This window comes from Musca autumnalis, unplaced genomic scaffold (assembly GCF_047663935.1).
Source record: "Musca autumnalis isolate F117 unplaced genomic scaffold, ASM4766393v1 scaffold_1, whole genome shotgun sequence".
Lineage (NCBI taxonomy): Eukaryota > Metazoa > Arthropoda > Insecta > Diptera > Muscidae > Musca > Musca autumnalis.
Genome location: NW_027411644.1, coordinates 56,785,633 through 56,806,811, shown reverse-complemented (window position 1 = coordinate 56,806,811; position 21,179 = coordinate 56,785,633). Strand labels below are relative to the sequence as shown.

The 21,179-nt window shown below is 33.4% G+C and overlaps 2 protein-coding genes across 3 annotated transcripts in view; one reads left to right on the top strand and one right to left on the bottom strand.

Moving 5' to 3' along the window:
* The window catches only part of Pak3 (p21 (RAC1) activated kinase 3), a 43,556-nt gene extending 31,299 nt beyond the window's left edge, over nt 1-12,257 (bottom strand). The window contains exons 1-2 of one of the 2 annotated variants that reach the window (XM_073975127.1): nt 11,822-12,237; nt 9,017-11,741 (exon numbers count right to left, since the gene is read on the bottom strand). In XM_073975127.1, the coding sequence (XP_073831228.1) occupies nt 9,579-11,285 (1,707 nt within the window). In that variant the 5' untranslated portion in view covers nt 11,286-11,741; nt 11,822-12,237 and the 3' untranslated portion in view covers nt 9,017-9,578. Of the gene's footprint in view, nt 1-9,016 lie in introns of both variants that reach the window. The other variant, XM_073975120.1, reaches the window with a different exon arrangement.
* A 1,463-nt stretch (nt 12,258-13,720) lies between these two features.
* On the top strand, nt 13,721-16,114 carry LOC141398007 (uncharacterized). The gene is made up of 4 exons (XM_073975113.1): nt 13,721-13,871; nt 13,940-15,026; nt 15,130-15,721; nt 15,811-16,114. Exons 1-4 carry the CDS (start codon nt 13,866-13,868, stop codon nt 16,019-16,021), a joined length of 1,896 nt encoding a protein of 631 aa, XP_073831214.1. The 5' UTR covers nt 13,721-13,865; the 3' UTR covers nt 16,022-16,114.
* The last annotated feature ends 5,065 nt before the right edge of the window (nt 16,115-21,179 follow it).

Genomic DNA, 21,179 nt, shown 5'->3' with positions numbered 1-21,179 from the left:
TGATGAACATATAAAATGCACATTGAGCCTTTACCAAAATATGTATGCCTTCAAGTCGCACAAAAAACGAAACATAGGATTAAAGCTTTCAGTGTTGTCTACACTCACTTCGATAAAAACGCATTTTCAGAAGAAATTGTAAATAAAGGCGATACTTTATTATTTATTTTTAAATTTGCTACAAATTACTGCAATATATTGCAATAACTGTAATGCTTTAAAGTCCCGCTACCATAATTTCTCATAATAATATAATTAGTTTTCACCCAGTTTGGCATGATTACAAGTTCAAGATGAGGAAAATTTCACTTTTTTTATAATCGGCAATAGCTAATAAAACACACAAAATTACAATCTAATATGGCAAGTTTTCCATATTTTCCAAAAATGATAACACAAATTAATGTCTTTAAATAGTATTCACTTTTTAAATGCAGACAAATGAAAATCACATGCACAAGAAAGAAAACAAAATAGCTATGTGAGACCGGCAAATAATAAGAATAAATCTCTTTTTGGTGAATCATGAAGCAACAACGATTGTCGGTATAAATAAATTTGTTACGACTATAACCGGTTAACATTTTCTTTAAAAGAAAAAAAAAAACAACAACAACAACAAAAAGATATCTAATTAGCCTAACACTCCAAGTAGTTAGGAGGCTCTTTATTTTATAAATCTATAGCGACACTTTGGCGTGACAATTCAATTAATCGTAAAAGAAAGAAAAAAAATGTTGTTAAAGATAATAAAAAATTACATTTGAATGGATAACCATCAAAACAATTAGTGGATGGGGGACAAAGTGTCGTCGGTGGTAGGAAAGCAAGAAAATTAAACAAACAAACAGAGCTATAAAACCATTGTAGCCAACAAATATGGTGCGTGAACATTATCACCCAAAAACACAACAAAAATGTAATAATTTTTTCCATTCATGACCATATAAAAATGCACATGGGCCCCTTACAACAAAGAGTTCAAGTTTGGTTTTATATTTCAACAAAAAAAAGGGATTTTGGGCTCTATGTAAAGTACGCTTACACCACTCGTCATTTTTGGTTTGTAATGCATTTCAAAGTTTACTCAAAAAAAAAAAAAAATACCCCAATTTCTTCTATGCCCCGTCTGTCTGATGTCTCGTTTGCTTTGTCACCCAACCCCATTACATTTTTCAATACTTTCCAATTCCAAGACGACGAAAACAACAATGACGGAGCGACATAACTTACTATTGATACCCTTTTGATAAAATATTCAAAACAACCACAAATCGTATCGCTTTTAATTTTGTTTTCTTCTTCGTTTGTATACCCCCGTGACAATCAAATGCCGTTTAAAGCCCGCCAGTTAGCTAGCTAGCCCGTCAGTCACTCATTCAGCCATGGTCACCACCATAGTTCATCATGGAATGTATGCGTGTGTGTACATTGAGAGCCATCAAAACAAGAGTCAACTATTATTCCACACCAAAGTATATTAAATTTTATGTGTGGTGATTCATCTTTTAATTCCAAGTAAAAATGTTACGTTCGAAATTGAAAAATACAACAAAAAATATACTATAAGCATATAAATACAGTGGGTTCAATATAACAAAAAAAATCAGTAACTGGTGGTCATTTGCAATTTAATACAATACGCGATATGTATTTTTAATTCTCTAATGCTCAACACCAGAACATGCACTATTTTTGAAATTTCTGTCAAATTTATAAAGGAAAAAAAAACATTGTAAAAATTTTAAAGCATTAGACACTTGCAGGTTCTGGAACAAAGCAAATGTCTTCTTCCGTCCTCAAATACTTGTAAAACTTTCATATTTATAAAGCAAAAAAAAAATCGCAGATTCTGGAACAGACCTCTTATGTTTATTAAATGACTCTTTTCAGAGTCCATTTTTATATAAATTTATATGTAAATCAAATATGTTTTTAAGAAACACATTGAAAGGCTGGCATTCGCTGTGTTGCCTGGCTGCTTAATTTATAAATGGCCTTCTTTCATTTTGTTGAGTAATCATGAAAGTTGTGTCCCAGAACTAAAAACGTTTACCACTTTTGCACATTTTTCGATCCCTTACATCAAAACGCAGCACAATTTGTATGGAAGTCGTTCACCACGTTTACTACTTTTGTCTTTTAATAAAGTACGGGAACGTACTAGACTCTGGTATTTTCCAAATGGCAATACAAAACAATGTTACTGCTATGGGGCTTTTCAAAATACCAGAGTTAATTTTTATAAAATTTGTATATAAATTAAATACACATTACATAGATAAAAAGAATGACATTTGATGTGTGGCCTGGATGCTCAATAATATATAAATCATCTTCTCTCAGTTTGGCATTTTTCTACAAATGGCGGCAATTTGGCTCTCACACGTTCTTACAAATGTAAACAAAGAACAGCTGATTGGGATTTTTTGCAATAAACCTACAATTTGGCCATAGATAAAAATAAATCTGTTCAAAATAAAGAAAATTTTATTAATTCCCATCGATTATATCACTGATCTTCACATAAAGGACAATGCAACAGAAAATATGTGTGTATAAACACAGAATTGGTAGAAAATAGGTGAAGCTAATCCGTAACTCTTAAGTATACATAGCTTCTTAGAAATGAATAGCTTAATTAAATAACATTTTTAAACACATTTTATTTCCAGGCTGGGAATGTTGATTGAACTAACTACCATTTTAACCTCTCGAGCCCACTGTCCAATAAAACACAATAAATCAAACAAATTACACTGGGTGAAAGATTGCAGTTGTTGAATATAGAAAAGTAGACAAGAAAGACGAAACACATTAAGACAGACAGTGACCAGTATACGGTTTGGGGAGTTTGTGATAAATCGAAAGGGGTTAAAATAAAAGATTGAGCTTTAATTTATGCAAAGATGAAATTTCTCAACAAACAAAAAATATTTGTTAAATCATGCACAACACACAAAGATTAGGAGATTTTCATTTAGGTGTAAAGCAAAATAATGTGTGTATATGCGCGCATTTTTAAATTTTATTATGCGTATTAAAATAAAGGAGATTGCCTTATTGGAATACCATCCCATTTTACTATTGAAATTAATTTTATTTTTTATTTGTTTATAAATAACAAAACACAACCAAACAAAACAAAAAAAACGTTAAAATTATTAGTGGTGAGTGGTTGGGTTATGAAACAATTTTCGCTAAATGAATTAACAAAAAAAAAAAACTTTAAATGTGTGTGAAAATAATGGTTCCCATTTCCCTTTAAGATTACAAACAAATGTTATCTTTTGGTTGGATCTATTATTTAAAATGTGAGGGCCAGAAGCAGCAACAACAAATGTTCCATAACAAATGAAAATGCCAACAGAAAAAAAAGCTATTGAACATTTAACAAAATGCAATTAAGTGCAGCCGGCAAACTGGCAGTTCTCGCATCATTTTTGTTCATCGTTTACACAAATGATAATTTGTTCGACGACGACGACCCTCCTATACCTCGTCTCCCTTAATCCCCTCTCCATCCCTGTGCCCATACATGATTCTAAATTTGTGGGGATTTTTTTTCTTTTGGTTTCGTTTCATTCATTAGAAATTGATTTGCCCCCAAAAAGAATTCAAATATGTTTCTCCGTCAAAATGATGAAAATTCCAAAATGGGAAAAGAAATATCATCGATTGAAATGCGCTACCAGAAAAAAAACATACAAAATAACCATCTGCTGAAGATAATTTAGACGATGAAATAAAAAAAGAAGCAAGAACATAAAATGTTTGTTTGGGTCAACGACATTTATATTTTGTTGTTGTTCTTGTTGTTGCTCCGTTTTGAAATGTTTCAAACATTAAATGATGGATGACGAAGATGAACCAAAAATTAAAAGAAGAGGGACAGCAAGCAAAATAGAATGGCCCATTTGAGAATTATGAATAGGCATTTAACTGAACAAACACTTCTTTTTTATTGGCTAAACTTAATTTTTTTGAAATTCGAAATCATTTATTTAATTATGAGAAGTATTCCATAAGACTTGGAGTGGGGTTTTTCGAGCCACATAAACAAAGCCGTTTAGATATGTAACTCCCAAGAGACATTACATTTAAGAGACATTACATTTAAATTTCCACTGTGATTCTACGTTAGTAACTTCGAAAAGTTACAAAACTAAACTAACAAAATTTCCGAGGGATAAAGCAAATTCATTTAGTGACAAGAGATGGACCAAGTAACTCCTTTACAGAGCAAGGCAACTAAATTCCAAAAAAAAAATCATTTAGTGGTCACCACACGATAAAACGGATTTTGCATCAGAGCTTTTTGTCGTGTTAAACTTCTTTATGAGGACTTATTTGACGTTTGCGCTATGGAATTGACATTTGAAACCCAGTGGGGTTTATTAAATCCAGTTAAGTGCTAACGAGGTATACGTGGCTCCAAATTCGTTTATCTCTAATAAATGTGCTTCCGTCAGTTTATATCAGGGCTGCGCTTCTTTGCAAAGACAGTATACTCAACGATCCCACAGAGTTGTCTTTGCATTTGCTTTTCTCCCTCACATACACTGTGCGTGAAGAAAAATAAACAAAAAACATCATTTGGTTGTTGCTTTTTTCACTCATACAATCACGCATGCATTTGTTTTGTTTGTATTTCTCTGGATGCTTAACTATTTTTACCATTAAAATGTAAAACAGCTGATATTTTTATGAATTATTTTATTTGTTTTACCATGCTTCACCATTCCTTTTCCATTAATAAAGGTTTTTTATCTTTGCATTACTTTTCCAAGATTTCATCACCAGTCATCATCTATTTCTTCATTATCCATAAATTTGGTACTTTCGTTGGATGTAATTTGATGTGTGGCCTGGTAGCTTTAATTACTCTTCCCTGAAACGGTTATTTGGCCGTTAGCTACAAATGACATCCCCACAAAAGAGATTATAAACAAAGAACAGCTGATTTGTGCATGTCTCAATTGAATTGCTGACTAATGAAACGGAAAGGTTTATTTTACATGAAAATGATGGAAGTTTTGCAAAATAAATCGATTATTGTTGAATAATCTCTTGAAAAGAATATGAAGATAACTTTTAACGTATGAAATTCACAAAGAAATGTGTGGAAGGCGGCAAAGCAATGTGAAAGTATTTGAAATGTTATTGCTATGGTGCACAATGAGCCCAGATTAATGCATCAATCAAATGCATCTTTAAGTCTGGGATAAACAAAACCACCCGTATTCACTAACAGACTTTAATTTCGCTGAGAAACTATTCTAATCGATCATCATTTTGGAACAAGTCGGGTTTAGGCCAGGTCCCGGATCTTGATAATATACAGTAGAACCTGGATAATTCGTAATCCAAGTGACCAGAAATTATATACGAATTATCGAGGATTTCGAATTAGCGAGGTTAAAATGCGAAGGAAATGACTTCAAGCGACCGGCAAATTATACGAATTATCGAGATTTTCGATTTATCGAGGTACGATTTATCGCGATTCTACTGTATATACTAGAGTTGTAAAATCTAGTTCATTTTAAAGACTGTAACTAGTCCCAATTTACATTAGGCGAGTTTACTTGCGGCAAATGTCATTTTGTGTGTGAGAGAGGGTGTTGGGAGGCAAAGGGTTACCATATACCTCACTTCTCTCTCCATCAAACTGACAATTGCCGCAAGTAAACTCGCCTAATGTAAATTGGGACCTAGTTAATTATTTCAGCTATTTTGAGCAGACCATTCTATTGGAAAAATGCTAAAACAATATCTTTACGACTGCTGATTGGGGTTGTCACAATAAGATAAGGAACTTTCAATGGTAGTTTAAGTAAAAAGGGTGGACGACCTTCAATGTGTTTTCCATGGCCATAAAAAGAATTGGCAAATTATTCATTTTATACTTTACACCAACCGAAGAACCCTTAAATAGATTGTACCAAGGATTTTTTTCTTTTAAAATTTTCTTTACTTTCTAAGCGATGAAACATTTTTTTCAGATTTCTTGGAATTTAATACGACTGCAATTGGATAATTATTTCAGCAATTTTTAATAGATCATTCTATTGGAAAATTGTTAAACGAAAATATCAATGGCCTTCCCATTGACCGGCCTTCAATCTATTTCTATGATCATAATAAGAAAAGGCTCCATATTATTTGTCATTACTTTACACAACAGTAAGAACCACCATTCAATAGGTTGGAGCAAGGATTTTCTTTTAATATTTTGTTTATATTACCGTCTTTTTTCATACAAAGGGAGCAACCGGGGACGACCATCAATGTCAATAAGGCCACACTTCGACCTATCCCTCAAAAAAAAAATAATTTTTCTTAGAAAATCTCTCAAAAACATAAATAGTCCCACTACAACCTTCATTACTTAGCAGGTAATTACAGAAAAAATTATCTAAAATTATGTAGAACAACGAAATAAAATAATACCAACACTTCACAACAATCTCTGTTCTCTGTTTCGTCTGTTTATACAAATATAATTATCTAATAAATTCCATGGTAGAATATATTTTGTTTTATCTAATGAATCACTGCCAGCCCAGCACAGCCCACCACCACATTACTTACGTACATGAATATTTTTTACTTTCAATCTAAACTAAGATGTTATTTATTTATTTAATTATATACCACACGCATATACATAACAAGAGGCGAATCATCCATATAAAGTTATAAGACGTACTACATATGCAATAGATATGAATGAGTAAACACGCACCAAATTGACGACAGATACTAAAGAAGAAGAAGGAAAAAAGCTTTAAGATAAAAAACCTAAATTCATCAATGATCAGGGTTCCTCGAGATATGATTAATAAAAAACCAAATGTTTGTATGTGGCTGTCTCTGTATGACTTCCTATCAAACGAAATCTGTGCATGCATCCACAAATTTGGAAATAAACAAATTTTCTGTATGTGTTTGTGAAATTGAAAGTGCGGAAATCGGCAAAAAGGGCAATTTGCTGGCTTTTTGATATACAAAATGCATACTTTTTGTGAACAACAACAACAACAAAAATTAACGTAAATGTTTACATTAACATTCAAAATGTATATTTCCTGTATATTATAAATACTAAATGTATTTTTGGTGCTTAGTTCAATAGATTCAAGGAAATGTTAAGAGAAGTGTGCTATTATATTCACAAGTTACCGAGATGAAGAACAACCATTGGATGCAAATGTATTTTGTAAAAGAAAATTAAACATAAAATATTCTTAAAAATAGTAATAACATAAATTGGCATAAAATGAAATGAAGCGCGGAATTCCCAATCACAATTGTTACCATGCATAAGAAATAATTAAAGTAGTTCTGGAATTTTATAATAAATGGCAAGAAAATTGACACGTGGCCTGGTAGTTGAACTATGTGGACCATTTAATCTTGATTTATAGTTGACATTTATAATTACCACAATACTTTGTTTGTTGATAAAAGAGGTAATGTTTTTCAATTTTCCCCCACCTCTCATACACGAAACTGAGAATTACGGCAGTCAAATTTGTCTAAGGCCATGTTTATATTATAGCCTTTTGCAGTGTTAACCTTCTTAAGGCGGATTTATTTGACGTATACGCAAAGGAATTGACATTTGAAACCCAGTGTAAACGTACTATAATGTAAGACAAAACTAACGGTATAAAAAGGTTTTTTATTTCTTCGTTTGCTAAATTGTTGTATGGCCTGGTAGCTTAAAATGTTTCTAAAAGCGGTTGTTGTTTCCAAGTTCATCACCTAATGTAGTATAATATTGACTCTGACTATTTATTTTTATGTAAATTTGATGTATGGTCTGGTAGCTTAAAAATGTCGACTATTTGTTTCTTCTCTCTCACAAACCTAGATATGGGACATGGTACAAATACACAGGTAGCCGCATCGGCAATTGTTGGCAACATAAGATGTCAAAATTTGACATCAATTCAATGCAATTGACACATTATGTTACCATCAGCTGGCATGATAATGCTACCTGTATTATTGTACCATGATATGGGACACCCGCAAAATGTCATTATATGAAATCTGCTCACAGAGAACAAGATAACATTTAAGAAAAATTAGGAAAACAATTTTAATTAGAAAAATATTCAAGAATATATTTCACCTTTCTGAGCAGGTCTGCATTATATTAACTGTAAATCCTTTAAATATTAATACAGTTGAACCTCGATTATCCGTGAATCGATTATCCGGGAACCTCCATTATCCGTGATAGAAAAGAAATGTTGGACTTTTTTCCATTTCTTCTACTTTTCGTTATAAACTTCATTGTCCGGGAGTAAAAACACACTTTCCAATTAATTTTATTAAGCAAACAAAAGGTAACCGAACAAAAACTGGAAATTCTCCCGTATTACACAATTTGTGTATTTATGGTATTACAAAAACCATGGGACAAAGATGAATCTGCTGATGATGATATTATGTATCCTTCGAAAATTTGGTGGATTACCGTAACAAATTTAATAAAAATTGCAGATTTTCATATTATTGTACAATATTATGTCATTTTTACTTAAAAATATGTTCAAAAACTGCATAAAAGCATTGCCTCCATTATCCGGGAAAATCGATTATCCGTAATGCCTCCGGTCCCGACCATTACGGATAATCGAGGTCCGACTGTATCATTAAATATAAATAATTTATCACATTTTGTAAATAAACAAACTTTCGGCTCTTTTAAAACATTTCTCAATAAATATCATTACGTCGAGAGCATAATTTTAGTTCTTGAAGTTCTAAATTTGTGGTATGGCCTGATTGCTTTATCGATATTTCTCTCATCTCTTTTATGGTTGTCAAATGTCTCATAAAGTTAACATCTCTATGCCATCAAATGTAAACAGAAAACAGCTGATTTTTACAACACTCTCTACTTTAAGGTATTTTTTTGACTGTGTGAAGATCAAATAACTTTAAAAACTTTTTTTTACTTTTTAATAGAGTAACAAAAACAACAAAAAAAATAACTTACCTTTAAAGAAGTTTAAAACTGGTGTGTGGTTTCAAATAAATCGTCCAGCGACTGCAAAATTGGATGGATGTCCTTTTGATGATGGTTGATGGCTGGTTGTGTATGTATAGTGATGATGCACGCATTAATTCAAAGAGGAGTAAACCCCATTATAATTGTTTGTATATGTTTTATTGTTGTTGTAGATTTATTGATGTCCTTTACATCTTGGAACGTGATATAGTTATAAATATGTATGTATATCTAACTATGTAGGTATATTGTATTAATATGTAGGTTGATGTTTAATGTCTGTCTCGTGTCGTTCTCGTTCTCATCGTCGTCATCGTCGTTTCAACAAATACCATTGAATTCCGTTGGCTTAACTTTAGACTTAAAATAGTCGCAGCATTGTATTCTAATTTTCCGTTTAAATATTTACAAGTACCATCATTCTCAACCAGTCTAGTGGTGAAATGTGTTTCTTCTTCTTCTGGTTATTGTGATTTTTCAAATATTTTGTTGTGTATTTTTATGTGTATTTTCATTAGGCACGTACAAAGATACCTATACAAGGCCTTTTCTATGTACCTTTACGCAAAACCTTTTTGGCTGCCTTAATATTTGGCACTAAAGCCTTCAATTCACTGCAATCATCGAGGAATGGATGTTTCAGCAATTCATCGGCTGTTGCTCTCCTATCTACGTCCACTTGTAGACAGCAATCAAGGAAATCTTGTAAATGTGGACTTAATTTATCCCAACTTTTGATGTCTGGTCTACCATTTGCCGCAATCAGATAAAGGGCTCTCAATGGTGTTTCATATAAATAAGGTGGTTGGCCCTCAATCATTTCTATGGCCATAATACCAATTGACCAAATATCAACTTTTTTGCCATACTTCTTACGTGTCACCACTTCGGGGGCCATCCAATAGGGTGTACCAACCATTGTTTGTCTTTTTTCATCACCTTCGATGTTGGCACAGAAACCAAAATCTGTTACTTTCACCGAGCCATCCATGCCCAAGAGCACATTGTCGGATTTAATGTCTCGGTGAATAATACCCTTTGAGTGGAGGAAACTAATGGCATACAATACTTCACGGCATACACAGGCAATTTGACGTTCTTTCATTACGGTCTCAGTGACCACATCTGTAAGTGGACCACCATCCATATACTCCATAATGACCCAAAGATGGTCTTCAGGTTCCAATAGATATGCATCCAGAAAATTGACCAAATTTTTATGATTGAAATCTTTAAGGACACGAATTTCCGTTAAAATGAGATCTTTGGAAGACTGATTTTTCAAGTCGATTGTCTTCACAGCCACTTGGTTTTCTGTTTGCTTATCAGCAGCAATAAAAACAATACCCGAGGCACCCTTACCCACTTCTTGGGTGGTCTTATAACGTTCCCGGGGATCATCCAGATTACATATCGCCCTAAGTTCTTCATAAATTTCTGAATCAGTTTTTTGGCCACGTTTATCCTTGGAACGTCTTAGGATGGTCTCATCACCATCACCTTCGCCATCAGTTGTGGCCGGTTTGATGATGATAGTGTCTGTATTTATGACTGGATGGCCCTCCTCTTGGCCGGCTAGTTTACTCAAATCGGCTAAACCTTTGGAATGTTTATGTGATATGCCCTTGGGTTTAGGTTTTGTCTGAGGTTTGGGTGGCAAAGTTTGTGTTTTTTTGGCAGGCAGTGGGGGCGGCAATTCACCAGTGATGGTATCAGGTTTCAATGTTTCACGTTGCTCCAAGGTGGATTTCAACTCCTCGATCACAACATTCAATTCATTTAGGGCAATATTATTTTGGTGTTGTTGATCATTAAAACTATTATTGCTGCTGCTACCGGCCGTACTCGAACCACTTATGGTACCACTGCCATCACTACTCCGCTCATCCTCTGACTTGTCCAAATCTGCTGATTTGTGTTTGTTTTTGTAATTCACATAATTTTCAATTTCCTTGGATTCTTCGTGTATGGCTTCCTCTGTAATGAATGGCTTGAATATGACATCGTTCTCTTTCTTCTTAATGGAATAATTGTAGAACTTAACAGCCTGATAGGCAGCATCGGGATTTTGATCTTGCTCATCGCGTGTGATTTGGGCATTCATTAAGCGTACCCATGGAGCGGGTAGGCCTTCTAGGACGCCAGTCTCTTCGTTACGTGACACATGAAAGTGTCGTTGAAAGTTGGTGGGATTACCGATTTCCGAAATGGGTTCCTTTTTACTGAACCAACCTTTAATACCTTTAAAACCGGACATCTTGGCTGTGTGTATATTTTTATTAGTTTTGTGGTAGGAGGAGGTTATAGAGCACTAGCTCTTTTGTATAAAGTCAATAAATTATTATTGTTGTTGTATGTATATAGAAGTGGGACACTTTATTGTCTGACTTTGTTGTTCAATTGGAATGAAAAGCGAATTCAATTCGTTCCTTTTTTTACAGATGTCTGAGAATCATTGAATGTTTTGATTCTCCTGCTGCGGGTGCATGTGTCGCGTGTGAGTCATGCAAGTTCTCTCCCTATGCGCCGCTAATTTCCAGCAGCAACACCACAATAATTCCGTTTAGCAAGAAAAAACGTAGCAACCAACACACAACTGCACCACCACCACACCACACGATACTCTACTACTAAATATATTTTTCACTGCCGACGACTTTTGAACTCCCGACGACCGTAATTCTTCGCTCGCCTTTGTTATCACTTCTTGCTTCTACTTTAAAATAAATTTATTGAATATTATTTTTTTTTAACGATGCAAATTATTTTTGGTAGAAATCATATTTTCTTCACCTTTGTTCACTGCTTGATTTCACCCACCATGGAAAGGTTCTGCGTTTTTTCCTTGTAATTTTTTATTATATCTCTGGAATTTTGCGTTCCTTTATTTTTCTTACTTTGTTTCGTTGTTTTACACACTTACACATACACAAACAAAAGGAGTGGCATATTCATGTTAATCTTCTTTTATCTTCTCCTCTTTTTTTGTAAATGCACTTAATTTACACATTCAATTTTGTTAATATATTTAATTTTTTTCTTACGACGACGAATGCATTTTTTTCAATGACCTATTTGGACATTTTTTCCATGTTATATTTTTTTGTGCTGCTCGTCGATTCGATACGCGTAAATGTTTTATCAAAAGTTAATTCATCCTCCGTCAATCTCAATGTATGTGGAAATTGAAAATTGAATTCTTCTTCTTTGTGTTGTTAGCAATGTACTTGAAAATGATAGCAAGGGAAGAGTAACGATTAATGGGTAATTGGTAGTTGAGAGGGAGAATAAATTAAAAGCGTTCCATAGAGTGAATTTACAACGGTCAATAATATTTTAATCTGATTCTGCAAAGAATGAATAAAATAAAAATAAATAAAATTGGTTTACATCCATGTTTGCGAAAAAAAAATAGGTTCACGTTCAGTACGTTGTAATAACGTTATATAGGGTATGTTCAGTTATCATGACAAAAAGAGCGAAATACATCCACAAAGAAATTTACAACGGTAAAGAAAAGAGCCGGCATCATTTTTAATGGGCAAAGAACTTGTCATATGTGTAAATCAGAAAATTTGGATCCAGTTTTTGGAATAGTTAACAAAAGTTTGTTTAATTTAACTTTAATAATATAGTGAACGGTGCGTGTTCAGTCACATAGAGAGAACTTACAACGGAAATCTTGCACCAGAGGATCCAGTTTTTGGAATAGTTTACAATAGTTTGTTTTATTTGTAAGCAGTGAACGAGATGATGATTTTTTACATAGCTGTTTGACACTAAAAAAGGTGCATGTTCAGTTATATAGTAGTGTATGTTCAGTTATCATGACAAATAGACAATTCACAACGGTTAATGAAAAAGGCGGCTGAATTTTGCTTTAATATATATTAACGGAAAATGAAATTTAACAAATTTTCTGCTGTATTCGTCTATTGATCGTTACCTATGAAAACATTCCCACCTTTAAGCAATATTTAATAGCTTGGAGTACCGTTGTGATCAGTTTTGGGACGATAAGTGAAAATAAGTTAAATTTTAAAGTATTTAATACTGTCCATTTTTGCAGGCCTATAAGTCGAATATTTCTGGAAAATATGTATACGTAAAAATGAATGTTTGCAATCATGTTCTATTATGCACCACACTCAAGAGATAATACTCTTCATAGAAAGAATTTACAATGGCAAAGGAAAAGTGCAATACAAAAAACTTGAAGTCGTTCATTTGTTTCCTCATAACGTAGGAAAGGATACATAGATACCATTGTAACTATCCTTTTTGGATAATGTACAGATGAAATAGTTTCAATGCTTCTGATGTAAGTCTTATTCATCCTCTATCAAACAGTCGTTACTTTTTGTTATATCAGACACAAACGCCATCTGTTGTTTACCATAACCAATCAAGTGTTTTTGTTGTAATCAACCGGAAGCCGTTTCAAATTGGAATTTTAAATTTTGAAAATTCTTATCATTTACATACATATATACCAGAGTCACGCACCCCTTTTTTCGTGTAAACACAAGCTGAACATGTGTTGGCGTCTTTTGGTGTCTGTGTGGCGGTGACCCCCAAAACTTTTTGCACGCTTTATACTTATGATGGGTTGACAGTGAAAAGATCAACACACAGACATTCTTTAATATTGCCAACATCTGGAAATAGTTTATTTTCTTTTCTCATATGTAGTGTCTATTTTTTCTTCAAAATTCAATTTGCGCTCCCCATGGTGAGTTAGTTAAAGACTGCATAGGGCTTTTAGTTGATTTTAGATGTTGGAAGAGTCAAGAGCAGCAAATTAATAACGGATTATCACAGAACTTGAAGCACAAGAATGATGGTAATTATTTAACAAAGAAGGATACTTGAAAAAAGGATAATAATTCAAAGTTTTTTGTTCACTTTTAGCTTTCATATGTATTTATGGTCATCTTGGCTGCAACTTTATACAATCAAGTGAATAGTGCTGGTGTCCCACGGCCACCAACAACACCCTTCACTACAACGACCCTTCTCCATGCCCATCATGGGGAGAATAATTACAACTTGGAACAGAAAATAGAGTCACTTATTGGTTCAATTGCACGCATGGAAAATTCTATACAAAATTTACAAGAAAAATCCCATACCTGGTCTATATTTCAACATCACATTGAATCATGGAACGATGGTCTGCGTATTTTAGAAAATAAATTGGATTTTCTAAAACGTTCGCATGAAGAACAACAAGTGGCTTTGAATCGAATGGATAGCGTTTTACAAGATAATACGGTTATAAATGAAATAAAGGATACGCTGAAGAAGGAGCAAAATATTCAAAAAGAATCTGCAACTAAAGTCAATTCAATATTACGCCATTTACAAACAATGCAAAAGGATAAAGGAGGGTCAGGGAATAATGGTAGAAAGAAATCAAATCTAATGGCGGCAGACACTCAATCGAACACATCGAACTGTAATGGTAGTCATAAGATGGAACAACGATTAAATAGCATACTCCATCAAATGGCCCTGCAAAAGGATTTGAAACAATTACATTCTATGGACAAACGTATGAGTAAAACTGTGGAAAATCTAACACAATCTATGGCCCATGCTTTAGATAAACAAGATGAATTATCTTCACGCCTGCAAAGATCAAATGAATGTTGCTACGCCTTGTCCAGTGAATTAACAACTTTTACTGAAAGTTCTGATATTCTGTTGAAACGTATTGAACGTCTTATCAATAACGTAAATGATAAATTGACTGGAATGCATGAAACGAATGTTGAAGAAGATCACCATGAAGAAGAAGATAATGAAGAAGAGGAGGTTGACGATACCACCATCACCACCAATCGCATACATTTAGACGTGTTTCATGAGGATGTGAATGATCCAAAAATAGACACTGAAATCCCTGAGGAAGGAGAAGAGGAGCAAGTTGTGGGAAATGTTAATGAAAACAATAATGAGGAGGATACACAAACCGAAATGTATGGCCATGATATAGGTAATATTTGAAGAAAAAAAAATGGTGTGGGTGTGGTATCAAGCATTTTAGAACCACCCCTTAAGCAAGAAATATCGAATAAACCACACCTCTTTCATTACAGAATTCTTGCGACCCGATTTAAATGGTTGTCATGAATTGATTATCGAAAACGGTGTTGATGATTCATTGCGTATTGATGGAATATATAAATTTTCCAATCCTGAAATCAATGATATTGAAAGAGATTTCAATGAACGTTTATGTGTATTTCCCCCAAATCATTATACTAATAATTCAAATTCGAATATACCGTGGACAGTGATACAACAAAGATTACCCCTCGAACAACAAGAAAATTTCAATCGATCTTGGACAGACTATCGCAATGGATTCGGTTCTTTGCAGCGAGATTTTTGGTTTGGCAATGAATTTATACATCGTTTGGTCTACAACGAAGACTATGAGATGCGCATAGAACTAGAAGATTTCAATGGTACAAAAGTATACGCTCAATATGGCATCTTTCGTTTGGACAGTGAGGAATTCAATTACAATTTATTAATTGGAGAATATAGCAGTGAAAGTACTGTGGAAGATGCAATGCACTATCATAATGATAACGATTTTAGTACATTTGACAGGCGCAATGATAAAACTGTCGATGCTTGTTGTCCGTGTGCGATGGGTTATGGTTCTGGTTGGTGGTTTGATAAGTAAGTTTGTAGTATGAGAAGATAACAAAATGTAATAATTAATATGTTGTTGTTATTATTCTTTTGTGTGTGCGTGTCATATTTTTCAGCTGCTCCGAAGCAAACCTAAATGGAATATATCGCTTTACACCTTTGGGAAATAATTACAACGGCATTATGTGGGAATTGTGGCATGGTGATTATTCATTGAAAAGTACCCGCATGATGATACGACCAAAACAACACACCGACGAACGTGGCGTTTTATATTCTTCAAATTCATATGATGACATTGACGAGCATCATAATGAGGATCCTTAAGCATTGGGAAGGAAGTTGCGTTAACCCTCATTTTTATTAATAGTAATTTTACCTTTTTAAGTATTGGAAAATACATACAAAAAATAAATTCAAGTCCATATTTTTTCATTTTGTATGTTATCCCATTATAATGTCCTAATAAATGGAGTCTCTATAGAAGATCTAAAGGGAGACTTTATAGACCAGCTGAAGGGAGTCTTTACGGATGCTGAAGGTAGTTTTTATAGGCGAGCAGAAAGGGGTATTTATAGACGAGTTGAAGCGAGTATTTATAGACGAGTTGAAGCGGGTCTTTATAAACGAGTTGAAGCGAGTCTTTATAGACGAGTTGAAACGAGTCTTTATAGACGAGTTGAAGCGAATCTTTATAGACGAGTTGAAACGAGTCTTTATAGACTAGTTGAAGCGAGTTTTTATAGACTAGTTGAAGCGAGTCTTTATAGACGAGTTGAAGCGAGTCTTTATAGACGAGTTGAAGCGAGCCTTTTAGACGAGTTGAAGCGTGTATTTATAGACGAGTTGAAGCGAGTCTTTATAGACGAGTTGAAACGAGTCTTTATAGACGAGTTGAAACGAGTCTTTATAGACGATTTCAAACGAGTCTTTATAGACGAGTTGAAACGAGTCTTTATAGACGAGTTGAAGCGAGTCTTTATAGACGAGTTGAAGCGAGTCTTTATAGACGAGTTGAAGCGAGTCTTTATAGACGAGTTGAAGCGAGTCTTTATAGACGAGTTGAAGCGAATCTTTATAGACGAGTTGAAGCGAGTCTTTATAGACGAGTTGAAGCGAGTCTTTATAGACGAGTTGAAGCGAGTCTTTATAGACGAGTTGAAACGAGTCTTTATATACTAGTTGAAGCGAGTCTTTATAGACGAGTTGAAGCGAGTCTTTATAGACGAGTTGAAGCGAGTCTTTATATACCAGTTGAAGCGAGTCTTTATAGACGAGTTGAAACGAGTCTTTATAGACGAGTTGAAGCGAGTCTTTATAGACGAGCAGAAAGGGGTCTTTATAGACGAGTTGAAATGAGTCTTTATAGACGAGTTGAAACGAGTCTTTATAGACGATTTGAAGCGAGTCTTTATAGATGTGTTGAAACGGGTCTTTATAGACGAGTTGAAGCGAGTTGAAACGAGTCTTTATAGACTAGATGAAGCGAGTCTTTATAGACGAGTTGAAGCGAGTCTTTATAGACGAGTTGAAGCGAGTCTTTATAGACGAGTTGAAGCGAGTCTTTATAGACGAGTTGAGGCGAGTCTTTATAGACGAGTTGAAGCTAGTCTTTATAGACGAGTTGAAGCATAGACGAGTTGAAGCGAGTATTGAATAGACGAGTTGAAGCGAGTCTTTATAGACGAGTTGAAGCGAGTCTTCCTAGACATGTTGAAACGAGCCTTTATAGACGAGTTAAAACGAGTATTTATAGACGAGTTGAAATGAGTCTTTATAGACGAGTTGAAATGAGTCTTTAAAGACGAGTTGAAATGAGTCTTTTTAGACGAGTTGAAATGAGTCTTTATAGACGAGTTGAAATGAGTCTCTATAGACGAGTTGAAACGAGTCTTTATAGACGAGTTGAAATGAGTCTTTATAGACGAGTTGAAATGAGTCTTTATAGACGAGTTGAAATGAGTCTCTATAGACGAGTTGAAACGAGTCTTTATAGACGAGTTGAAATGAGTCTTTATAGACGAGTTGAAATGAGTCTTTAACGACGAGTTGAACAAGTCTTTATAGACGAGTTGAAACGAGTCTTTATAGACGAGTTGAAACGAGTCTTTATAGACGAGTTGAAGCGATTCTTTATATACGAGTTGAAGCGAGTCTTTATAGACGAGTTGAAACGGGTCTTTATAGACGAGTTGAAACGAGTCTTTATAGACGAGTTGAAACGATTCTTTATAGACGAGTTGAAACGAGTCTTTATAGACGAGTTGAAACGATTCTTTATAGACGAGTTGAAACGAGTCTTTATAGACGAATTGAAGCGAGTATTGAATAGACGAGTTGAAGCGAGTCTTTATAGACGAGTTGAAGCGAGTCTTTATAGACGAGTTGAAGCGAGTCTTTATAGACGAGTTGAAGCGAGTCTTTATAGACGAGTTGAAGCGAGTCTTTATAGACGAGTTGAAGCGACTCTTTATAGACGAGTTGAAGCGAGTCTTTATAGACGAGTTGAAGCGAGTCTTTATAGACGAGTTGAAGCGAGTCTTTATAGACGAGTTGAAGCGAGTCTTTATAGACGAGTTGAAACGAGTCTTTATAGACGAGTTGAAACGAATCTTTATAGACGATTTGAAGCGAGTCTTTATAGACGAGTTGAAGCGAGTCTTTATAGACGAGTTGAAGCGAGTCTTTATAAACAAGTTAAAGCGAGTCTTTATAGACGAGTTGAAGCGAGTCTGAAACGAGTCTTTATAGACGAGCTGAAGCGAGTCTTTATAGACGAGTTGAAGCGAGTCTTTATAGACGAGTTGAAGCGAGTCTTTATAGACGAGTTGAAACGAGTCTCTATAGACTAGTTGGAGCGAGTCTTTATAGACGAGTTGAAGCGATTCTTTATAGACGAGTTGAAGCGAGTTTTTATAGACGAGTTGAAACGAGTCTTTATAAACGAGTTGAAACGAGTCTTTATAGAGGAGTTGAAGCGAGTCTTTACAGACGAGTTGAAACGAGTCTTTATAGACGAGTTGAAGCGGTTGACTTTTTAGATGAGATGAAGGGAGTATTTATAGAGGGGGAAGTCCTTATAGGAGATAGAAGTACTGTGCATTCACCACCACGGATTATCACAGACGACCCTTATAACCATTCCTTCTCATATAATTTCCCAAAAATCCTTTATTGGGAAAATTCTATAAATTGCATTAAAAATAATTATTTTTTAATTTGTTTATATATTTTTTATTTATTTTATATTGTTGTTTTTATTTCTAGGTGTGTGTGTGTGTTTTTTTTTTGTTTTTTTTTTCTTTATATTTAATATTATTTATAGACGATGAATGCAATTATAAATTGCATTTTTATTTATTATTAGCTTAATTCGTAATTAATAAAAAGTTATGAACCAAAAAAATTAATAATAATAAACATTACAAACAAATTATAAAGAATAATAATAATATTAAAATATGTTTAGTTTTTCTGTTGTTTTTTTTTTTTATAATTTGTTTGACATTACAAAAAAGTTGTGTTTAACTATGACTATTATATAAGAGAATAGTAATGTATAATAAGAATTTATATAGTAAAAAAATGGGGGAAAATGTGAGTAATAAAACGAAAAAAAAAAGGAAACAGGAAGAAGTGGAGCATCTAATATTAATAATTTTTAAATCTAAACAATAAAATAAAAACAAAATTTGCTTTAATTTATTCTTTATAAGGTTTTAATTGAAATTTCACAATTTTGTTTTGACTTTCTTTTCGTTTATTTTAGTTCAGTGTGAGTTGGGCCGCCTTTGTGTTTTTTAGAAAAAAAAATGGAACATGTTTTGTTGTTATTTTCCAAATAAATGTTGAACATAATAATTTTATTTCCATTATTGTTTGGCTTTGTTTTTCTGGTAAGGAAAATTAGAAGCATTTTGTTTAAGTTGTTGCATTTGAAAATAAATACATTTATGTTGTTGTTTTTTAAGAGCCAGAAATATTTGACACGCATCTAGGCTGAAATGCGTTAAGCTTAATTTATTTTACTTTGTATCTTCTTTTTTTAGTTTTTAATGGTTTCGTTTGCTTTAACTTAGAGTTTGTTTTGTTTTTTTATAAACTTCCTTAAATTATTCAATAAAAACAAAAACCCGAGTGTTAGGCTATTTTTATATAAATATTATTTGTTTTTCTTTTAACACTATTTTTATACGATAATTTATATACAGGGACTTATTTTTATATATTTATATATATGTATTTTAATTTATAAAGTCATCATTAATATACTATATGAGTTTATATAAATATTAATGTTTTATTTCTTTATTTTTATATTTACACGTTGTGTTTACTCTCTTTTTTAAGCTCTCTCGAGAGAAAAATAAAAACATTATGTTATACTCCTTGTTTTTCTCTCTATGTGTGTTGTGTTCAATGATGAGAAGATGAGGCAAAATTAATTAATCAAAAATCTTAAAATATTCCAGCCAAATGGTGAAATAATTATTGGAAGCATGTGAATAGGGTGTTGGTTTGTTTAACCTTTGAGGAAAACAAACATTATAAGAAGTAACTTTAGACTAGGATATTTTCCTTGCGGCAATTGTCTTTTTGCTGGAGAGAAGAAATGTTGCAGTGAAATACCATCAATCAATTTTAGGTTATGACTAATAAAATAAATTTCTTACTTTGAGGTTATGTTAAAATTGTTTCAATTACTAAAGTTTACCACAGCTTGATAGAACAGACAAGAATCTAGTGACACTCTGGCAACGTTGAAGTTTCCAATTGTATAAAATTAACACGTTGAGTAGAAAATATATCATACCTCTATTTCGATTTGAGGTTATGGCGAAGAAAATGAGTTACATACTTAATTTAAGGTTATGTTAAAAAAATTTCGATTACTAAAGTGTGTCAGACCTTGAAAATGACGAATAAAATGAATTTCATAATTTCGTAATTATGTTTAGAACGGCTTTATTTACTGAGCTTGGCAGAGGAGACAAAGATTTAGTCTCACTTAGGCAAAGTTTAAGATCCAAATCATCGTAAATTTGCACATTGAGTCTTTATGTCTGATGACGATATAAAACGAAATTTTAAACCCTATATTCAAGACAAATTTGAAGATTTCACACTGCAATGTACATACGCGAATTTTAAACATTGAGGTTATGTTGAAATCAGACAACAGTTTGGTGGTAATGATTTTCCTTTAACGGGTTGGGCTTTCGCAATTGGAATAATTTCAAAATAACACCCTGACAAATAACAAATATTAGAATTTCCAATATTGAGGTTATGGTGAAATTTTGAAAATAGTACTTTAAATTTGATTTTATGGTGAAATCAGAGGCCAATGTTCTAGAATCATATTTCTGCGAAACAAAGAATGCACACTTGCAGAAATTGAAATTTGAAATACAATCCCACGGCAGCGGGTTCTATCGTACCGGATTGACCCGAAACCATAGTGTTTCGGCCAGCGGCTGCCAAC